This window comes from Cynoglossus semilaevis, chromosome 4 (genome assembly GCF_000523025.1).
Source record: "Cynoglossus semilaevis isolate Cse_v1.0 chromosome 4, Cse_v1.0, whole genome shotgun sequence".
NCBI lineage: Eukaryota > Metazoa > Chordata > Actinopteri > Pleuronectiformes > Cynoglossidae > Cynoglossus > Cynoglossus semilaevis.
Window position 1 is genome coordinate 10,907,440 of NC_024310.1, and position 8,962 is coordinate 10,916,401.

Genomic DNA, 8,962 nt, shown 5'->3' on the forward strand with positions numbered 1-8,962 from the left:
AACAGGGAGTCATGGGCTCTGAGCGACGAGGAGAGACTGAAGGTGGTTCCGGTTCTGCACGGTCAGGGTAACAAGCTCTACAAGCAGGGGCACTACCAAGAGGCAATGCAAAAGTACAAGGAGGCCATCATCTGCATCAAGAACGTTCAGACCAAGGTAAACAAAACTGAGGTGCCGCTGCAAGAAGAACTGAACCAGAGACAAACGTCGAAACAAGGGGAAGAGAACTGATCTGTGATGAAATGTCAACAGAGATCATCGTCAACACTGCTGCGACCACTGTCTGAAACTTTTATTAATACATGGCTGTGAGGTCAAAAATAAATTATATATATATATATACATATATTTATATAAATATATACATATATTTATATATATGTATATAAGTATATACATATATATAAAACAGGCTCAAAAACTAGGAAGATGGATTTTACAAAATATAAACATTTTATATTTACTGTTTCATTAGCTATTTGGCTGTTAAAAAAAATAAAAGTTTTTATCTACCAAGAACTTTCCCCTGTGTCCTGAAGCGTGAGAATTTTACTCTTGATGTTTCCGGTTCAGGAGAAAGCCTGGGAAGTTCCCTGGATGAAGCTGGAGAAGATGTCCAACACCTTAACCCTGAACTACTGCCAGTGTTTGATTCGCACTGAGGAGTACTACGAGGTCATCGAGCACACCAGTGACATCATCAATCAGCATCCAGGTCTGACATCATCTTTCATGAGTCTTGGACTAACATTATTTCCTGTCACTTGGTGGATTTATAACTGGTGTTGTGCTGCGTGAGCATTAAAACAGCCCCAGTTTACTCTGACCTTAACAAACATAATAAACATATTTACGGAAGCTATAAAATAAAGTCCGTACGGCTACAGAAGTCTGACCTCGTAAAAATGTCTGTTTCTCTGATTTATTACTGACAGGAACAAACTTTATTTAACATTGTTCCAGGGCCATGAAATGCAGTCACTACTGTTTTAATTCACACAGGAAACTGTCTAAAATAAAGATTCATTCATTCATTCATCCTCCAGGGGCCATGAAGGCCTTCTACCTGAGAGGGAAGGCCCACATGGAAGTGTGGAACGAAGCCGAGGCACGGCAGGATTTTGACCGAGTGCTGGACCTTGAACCGGGCATGAAGAAGACCGTGAAGAAGGAACTGGCCATTCTCAACATGCGCATGGAGGAGAAGAACGAGGAGGACAAGAAGAAATACAAGGGCATGTTCTGAGAAGGTTCCTGCAGCTAACGATAGAGAAGAGTCCATCAGATGTTTACATTTGTTATTTAGAGTTGAAATTTAAAAAAAAAAATCCACTTAATTTTTTCTTATTTTTCTTAATTTACTTTTCAGCTTCATTTCTAAATTTAATGATTTTAATGATAAAAAATTTTTTAGAGGGTTTTATATATCTATTTAAGTTTACACATATCCACAGTATGGGGCAAAAAACGTTGTTTTGTTTCTTCTTCTTTTTGTAAAGACACTGTCTCTCCGCAAGAGGGCGCTCGGCGCACAGTTGTGATCATTTTTGTCTCAGCTACTGTTCAAAGAGAAAAAAAAAATCTGAGCAGCATCAGTTCTTCACGAGGAGTCTGGGGGCCTATAAATGTAAACGATCTGACTCATATATGCTGCTCGTCTCCCTGCAGTCTTCTCTATCTGCACGGATTTCAGAGCTTTTGTCACTGAGAAAACACACGGTGCGGCAGACAAAGGCGGACAGAGAAGTACTAGTTTCACATACAAGCAAACATGAACGAATAGATAAAGTAAGTCATCTGAAAACACGGTGGTTTTGCACCACGCTCAGCTCAATTACAACTAAAGAGTCACTGACTGCATTGTTCTCCAGCGCCACCACAGGTCACAGTTGCACTGCAGCCGTCTGTCTGGACCAATGCTAACGCGTCAGTCCAACAATCGAGAAAATCAATGAGTCAGGATTGAAAAATATAGAATAAAACGATGGTGATTTCTGACTCATGTTCCGTGTCATGTGTCACTGGAGCTCTAATGATGTGGTGGATCTGGAACAGACATTTGTTTTTACAGAAAAAGAGGAAAAAATGAATTATATGTAAGTTGTTTCTTTCCCCGAATGTCCGATAGAATGACTGGGGAGACGCTGATCTGTGCTGTGAGCTTCACTGAACCCGCTCTGGACTATGACACTGACTGAGCGAGTAAATTCTGCATAGCAGCACAATCTGCTGCTGCTGGCTCTCCTCCATAAACTACTGGTGCTGATGTTGAAGAGAGGGGAAGAAAAGGATTGGTAGGGTGGGGAGAAGAGGGGAGGGCAGGGGAGGAGAGGGAAGGGAAGGGAAGGAAGGGGGTTCCAAGATGAAACGTTTGTCAAGTTAGTAAAAGAAAGCAGGAAGTGAAGTGGTGGGCAGCAGAAAATAAAATACAACCGTTAGCTTTGTGAACGTATGAAATGAACAATAGCTATGGGGGAAAAAAATTGCATTTGTGACGTCCATTGTATTTGAACAAAGAACATTGAACAATTTGAATGAATGAATAAACAAATAAAAAACTACTCATTTAAAAATATTACAAATGTTTTGATTTAGAGGAAAATGTGAATAAAGAAAATAATGATAATTTATTATTATTATTTGTTATTATTGTTGTTGTTGTAATTGTTATTATTATTGTTATTATCATATTTTAATCAGACGTGGTGGTGGTGGTAGTAATAGTAGTAGTTTTGTAATATAAAATTTGAAGGACTTTGTGTAATCAACCTTTAATTCTGTAATAGTAACAATTGTAAAACAACAATAACTAGATTGATTATTACTCTTGTAGTTGTTGTAATTGTTTAGTTGTGTTTAGTTTGTTTGTTAGTTTGTTTAGTTGTTACTCTTTTTTTTACTATTATTACTATTTAAAGTTCGTAGTATTGGTGTGAGTAGCAGTTGTATTAGTAGCAACGGTGGTAGTAGTAGAAAACCTAATATACGCTGCGGGTTAACCGAGCTTTTATTTTCTATCACCGGAAACGCTCTGCTCACATCTGCTGACTTGACGGGTCCCAAGTTAAGTCGTGTGGGCTCTGCAGCAGCGTGGAGGCAGAAGAGGAGAGACTGCTGAGAGAGAAGCTGCTGCATCTTCATCACTGTTTCTTTCTTCATCACAGGTCGGGGGGGAAAAAACAGCCAGTCACTGAAGCTGAGGCTGCTGCAGACACTGGATCACCGCAGGCTGGACTCTTCAGACGGTGGATGATGAGATCTTCCAATCTTCTGCTCTTTGGAAAGGAGTCAAACTGCGACTGTGTAGAACACTGAGTGAGGATGGAGACTGATCTGTAGAGGAGCTCCCCCTCACCTCACATCTTTCCTCTCGTGTTTTTCCTGAGAATCCGGAGACTTATCTGTTTTCACACAGTCTTTTCCAGAGCATCTGATTTGATCACACTCTCCTGAAGAAATAACTTGAGATCAACATGGAATACCAGAGCATCCTTAGTTAAGACAGACTCATCGATCCCGTGTTGCTGGTTTTTCTTTTTATTTTAGTCTGAAGTTGAGTTTGTTATAATCCGAGAGCTGAACATGGCCATCAACACGGACGCCGACTTCCTAAAGTCTAACGTGGGTGAGGGTGGAGTGGGCGCTCCTCCAGCAGACTCCCAGGAAACGGAGAAACTGCTGACGGTTATCACGGAGCCCGGGGGCAACGGCATGAAATCTTCCACCTCCTTCACGGCCAGCGTGGGCAGCGACAAGGGCCTGGAGGCGGACCAGAACGGCCACGGCGTGGCCCTGAGGTCGGGCTCCGTGGGTCAGCTGTCCGCCGCCCCGCCTCTTTCCCCGTCTAAGGTTAGTCTGAGCCGCTCCTCTACCGGGAACGTCGGCGTGCAGGAGACCCCGATGCCCAAGGATTACCTGCTGCTGGTCATCTTCTCTTGCTTCTGCCCAGTGTGGCCCGTCAGCATCGTGGCGCTGGTTTACTCCATCATGGTAGGTTCTGGTACCTTCCGATTTAATCGTTCCTGCAGTTCGATAGAATATGAAACGGGAGAATGAGGGGAGAAAAATGAGAAACCACAAGTTTGGCAACGAAAATTGGTGAAAAAAAAACTTTATATGCAATATATTTAATAGGAATTGTTACAAAATATTTAAAATATAATTATAATTATCAGAGCCAACGTTTTCCTGATGTAACTGAACATAAATTAATGACGTCATTTGCTCAATTGTATTTTCAAGCCCAAACGTTTTCGGCATAAATTGCTGAACATATTTTAAATAATTAAGAACTGTTTTAAACTTGTATGGTTAGCTCTTAATCTGACCCTCATGCTAATCCGGCTAAGTGTCAGTAGTTAAGTTACTGTATATGTGCATGCACGGTGGATTAAAAAAAAACTACATCGGCTAATATGCTGGGGTACACGTCGCTCACTGTCACACATATTACCCCCCACCCTCCCACATACACACACTGTGTTTTGTGATTACGTTGCAAAGACATAATGCTTCCTATAACCGTTTACCCTGTCTTTAACATATATATATAATCCTAATCCTTCATATGACTCTAATCTGACCCTCATGCTAATCCTATCTCCAAACTACCTCAAAGTGCCCCCCCATACAGTAGTACATGTGTTCCCTAATCTCTTACCCTAACCTGTGCCAAATTTGAATTTTGTTTGAACGCCTCAAAATAATCTTCCTGGTGAGGACCAAAAAAATGTCCCCACTAGAACAAAGCGTCCCCGCAGCAAAGCATTTAACCAACAGCATGTCCCTACAAGTGCAGCCATACCTAAACCACACAAACACATGTATTCACTGATATTCTTTTTAGGACTTTTTGACCTTTTGGGTTTTTCTAAGTGTTGACAGAATCATATCAATAACTTACACTGTGATCATTAACTGTAACTTTAACATGAAATTACCAATTAATCCAAACTCAAACTTGAAAAATGAGAAACGAGGTTCTGCCTCATTAGTGCCAGACTTTGGTCTCTGTGAGACTCCTGGTCGTCAAAATGATTCACAATTTGTTCCAATTACTGTAAGTAACCAACTCAACTTTACACAAATATACACACACACACAGAGAGAGAGAGAGGCACACCTCATTTTACACAGATTTTCAGCAGCTGCTGCTGACAGCTGAACCTGTGGTGTTTTTTAATGATGCTAAATAATGTTTTTTTTTTCTGACAATATTTATGACACAATTTCACTACTACCGTACCTTTGCACCTGCCGACGTGTCAGGCCAGACGGTGGAGACATGTGACGCTGGCTGAAAACTGACACTGTCCCACTGTCACCCTCTGCAGTGCTCACAGGTCTGCAGTGCAGGGAAAAGTCTCGGCACGGTGATGATTCTGTGATAAGAGAAAATGAGAAGGTGCTCTCAGTCTACGGTGATAACGATGCAACGGCTTTTCATTTCAGTTTGGCTGGGGTGTTGTCCAAATAAAGGGGGAATTCTGGCCAGGTTTTCTACATTTTGGCAGTGCATGCAGTAACTGGAGTGATTGATCACCACCTTGGTGGCGCTGTGCTTCATCATGTTGGTCCTTTGTCTTTATATTGGTTGGACGGTTGAAACAAAATTGTGTAATTTTTCTTTGGGAAAAAGGAGAAAATCAGACGTCTTTGGACAACAACACAGAAGAAAAAACTCCCTCTTTTTTAATTTTTAGCAATAAGTTTAGATTACAAACAGAATTATGTTTTATACGCGTGAACAAATTCACAAATATTCAACTGGTCTTGCTCTAATCGATTGGTGATGTGTTGACAACATAAATAACAAATGAACGGATTATAGTAGCAGTTAAAATAGTTTCAGTGAGCTACTTTATAAAAAATAAAACTAATCTAAATTACTACATTACATTTTAATGGCCTTGGCATGACAGGATTTTTTTTTCTTTTTTTTTTTTTTTCATTCAACAGATATGATGTACCCCAGCCGAGCCTCTTGTGTGTATGTGTCTGTGTGAAAGTATCCGGGCAGGGGTAGCGGAGGAGGGTGATCAGCTGGTGCAGCGGCTGTAAATCAGACCTCTGACAGACGTTTGCATTAAGCTCTGGTCTCTCCTGCAGTGTTCTAGCAGCAGTCTTTAAGTGCCATCAGTGCTACTTCTGTTGTGTCAGGCCTTTACTGTAACCTCTGTTGGCTGATGGCCACTTAGTAGTTATTGACAGAGCCATTTGTGTTTTTTCGACGCGCTTTACTTCTGACACCGTACGGCAGCGGACCTACATTACAGGGGTGGAGGGGACAAGGCGGTGAAGGGGGCTGAATGCTGTAATGCCATTAGTTTTGTAGCCTCAATCCTGTGGGCAACTACACACCAAAGGGAAAATCAGGAAGTGTGCTCTGGGACGGCCCGCAATTAAGCGAACCAACATCCTGAACCCACTGACAAAAGAGCCACTCGGCTAATGGGAGGCAAACCACGTGCTGGTTCGTGTGGCAGATATGGAGAGATTTGGACAGAGGGCAGGAGAGGGGGGAGCGGAGGGGGGAGAAACTAGAGCTGGTCACTAACTCAATAGAAGGCGAGAGAAGTCAATTTGGTTCCTCTGCAGAGGGCAGATTGCAGCAGTTAGATGTCTCCGTGGCAGCGATCAACATCCTCTCTCTTTCCTGAGGGTATGGAAATGGGATATGGCCCTAACAGAGGAGATAAAAACATCTTTTGCTGCAAGGGCAGATGAGTGCGAGAGAGAGAGAGAGAGAGAAAATGGCCATAAAGTAGTTCCTACCACTGGATTACAGGCAGGAATCAGATCTCACACCACAGTGATGTCAGTGATAAGTGCAGGTGAGTCAGAGCAGGAAAACCCACGTTTACAGCAGCTGTGAAGGAATGAATGAGAAAGTAAAGTGCCCAGGTCGGCAGCAGGAAACCCTAGAGAGTGAGGTCATCACTAAGTGCTGATATTCTCTGGAATATGGACTCTTCGGGAAAGTTGAAGGAAATTTGCTGTTAGTACCCTAAGCAACACTGGGGTGAAATATCTGAAATTCGATTTTTATAACGACCAATAATACTAAGGATTTTATGAGTCTGTGTTTTTACAAAGGCACATGTTTTTTTGGGTTTTCAGCACCGCAGAATTAGCCAACTTTATTTACATCAACATTTTTTTCAATCACTCTTTTTACACACTGACCGGCTGTAGAACATCTACTCACCTTCCATTGGTTTTATGGTAGATGAATGCACAGGTCCCACACTTGTGTAAATTCTTGCGTAACAGCAGATGTGCTTCAACAGGCCGCCCCTTGGAGGCGCCAAGTATGTGGTTCCTCTTGGGGTGACAATTGTTGCCGTTGTCATGCTTTCTCACAGATTGAACTCCATCGGATGATTTTCTTATGCAAAGAACAATTAAAAAAAATTCAGACAGAACCAACTCTCTGACATAAAAGGATTAACTAGAGAACGTGCGAGGGATTTCATTTGTTGGTTTTATACCTGGATTTTTGGTCTTGGAACATTCTGACTAACTACAGGAAAGTCTTGTCAGAACCACTTGACTGAGCCTTGAAAAAGATTCCGCCGCTTTGTGAATCACACATTGTAGAGCGTAGAGCAGTTGATGTACCATCTATCCATCATCCTCCACCACCACTGCAGCAGGAGCGCCTGGAACTCACCATCCAGCTGGCCGCTGCCACAGAACTCTGACAGATGTTCTGGTTGGAGGGGCTTGTGCCTGGCAAACGCTAGAGATGTGCAGTCAATTACGGGGATTGGAGCGGCAGGGGTAATAGGTTTTTACTGCCCTCACCAGCCTATCCCGGTAATGGGAAGGTCCAAACTGCAAGAGCGATATTGCACGCTCGGCAGATTTGCCTGTGAAATATTGTCTCACAAGGATGCACTGGATGGCTGAGTGTGTGTATGTGTATGTGTATGCGTGTGTGTAGGCAAATTACTTCTTATTAGCAATCTAATACTGTAGCCAGCCGCAGCCTTATACTGCTGTTGCTAATAATATGAGGGGCTATCGCTGCGCTACAGCCAGAAAGACCCGAGACTGAGCTGAGATTACAGGAGAAAACATGGTGATTTATACACAACATTAACCTGCGGGAAGGTGGAGGGTCGTCATTCAGGGGTGGAGAACACTGAATAGAACATGGATAACACTGTCACGGGGTAATAAGTAATAACATCGAAGTGTCTATGAGGCAGGGATGAACGCTGTCTGTGGGCAATAAACCTGAGACAATCGAAAACAAAACTGACAGATCCATGTTGTTAACATGCTAAGTTTATAACACATGATATTACTGCCGCAACTTTATGGGGTTTCAACACCAGGGGTCTTCAGTGTTTCTAGGCCATGAACAAACTAATGGAGGGATTTGACCAAAAGTCAAATACATCAACTGCAATTTATCCATTTGTTACAAGATGTTAGGTTGACCATAATGTACTGAGATTTAATTAAAACATTAAATATTGTCTAAGCAACCAAGAAATTTCATGACCCTTCTGCAGTACATCCATGGACCACTTAGGGGTTGCATACCTCCTTTTGAGCACCTGTGTGCTATACTACAACGTCAGACAAAAAAAAAAAAAGCTGTCTTCCACAGAACAGATTATGTTTCGATGGTGAGGAGATACGGTTGAATGATTGACATTGATGATAGCTTGCTGTATCAGTAACTTTCCTCCAAACCGGACTGTAACCTAAAATACTGACAGCAGGCTTCATTAATAAGACACTGAAAATAATGATAGGAAACGCAATGGAACAGTGGTTTGTACACTTGCCTTACAGCCATAAACATCACAAGGTCTTCCATGTGTCTTCCCACAATCCCAGACAGAAGAAACTCACTAGAGTTGCATTAAGACAGGACTCTACTTGTCAATCTGTTATCTGTTGGATGGATAGATGGATAGATGGATAGACGGATAGACAGATAGACAGA

At 42.2% G+C, this 8,962-nt stretch overlaps 2 protein-coding genes and 1 long non-coding RNA gene across 4 annotated transcripts in view; 2 read left to right on the forward strand and 1 right to left on the reverse strand.

Annotated features, from left to right (window-relative positions):
* aipl1 (aryl hydrocarbon receptor interacting protein-like 1) overlaps positions 1 to 2,841 on the forward strand; it is an 11,197-nt gene extending 8,356 nt beyond the window's left edge. Inside the window, exons 4-6 of the mRNA XM_025055329.1 lie at positions 1 to 156; positions 574 to 715; positions 1,047 to 2,841. The exon at positions 1 to 156 is cut by the window's left edge and continues 3 nt beyond it. Coding sequence (XP_024911097.1) covers positions 1 to 156; positions 574 to 715; positions 1,047 to 1,246 — 498 coding nt within the window. The 3' untranslated portion in view covers positions 1,247 to 2,841. The remainder of the gene's footprint in view (positions 157 to 573; positions 716 to 1,046) is intronic.
* Positions 2,842 to 2,879: 38 nt separating this feature from the next.
* Positions 2,880 to 8,962, forward strand: part of trarg1a (trafficking regulator of GLUT4 (SLC2A4) 1a) — a 15,803-nt gene continuing 9,720 nt past the window's right edge. For both annotated transcript variants that reach the window (XM_025055328.1, XM_008309145.3), the window contains exon 1: positions 2,880 to 3,990. In XM_025055328.1, the coding sequence (XP_024911096.1) occupies positions 3,583 to 3,990 (408 nt within the window). In that variant the 5' untranslated portion in view covers positions 2,880 to 3,582. The remainder of the gene's footprint in view (positions 3,991 to 8,962) is intronic.
* Positions 3,886 to 8,962, reverse strand: part of LOC103378082 (uncharacterized) — a 15,661-nt gene continuing 10,584 nt past the window's right edge. The window contains exons 4-7 of the long non-coding RNA XR_521474.3: positions 7,491 to 8,910; positions 7,208 to 7,387; positions 5,246 to 5,381; positions 3,886 to 4,022 (exon numbers count right to left, since the gene is read on the reverse strand). This is a non-coding gene — a long non-coding RNA (uncharacterized LOC103378082). The remainder of the gene's footprint in view (positions 4,023 to 5,245; positions 5,382 to 7,207; positions 7,388 to 7,490; positions 8,911 to 8,962) is intronic.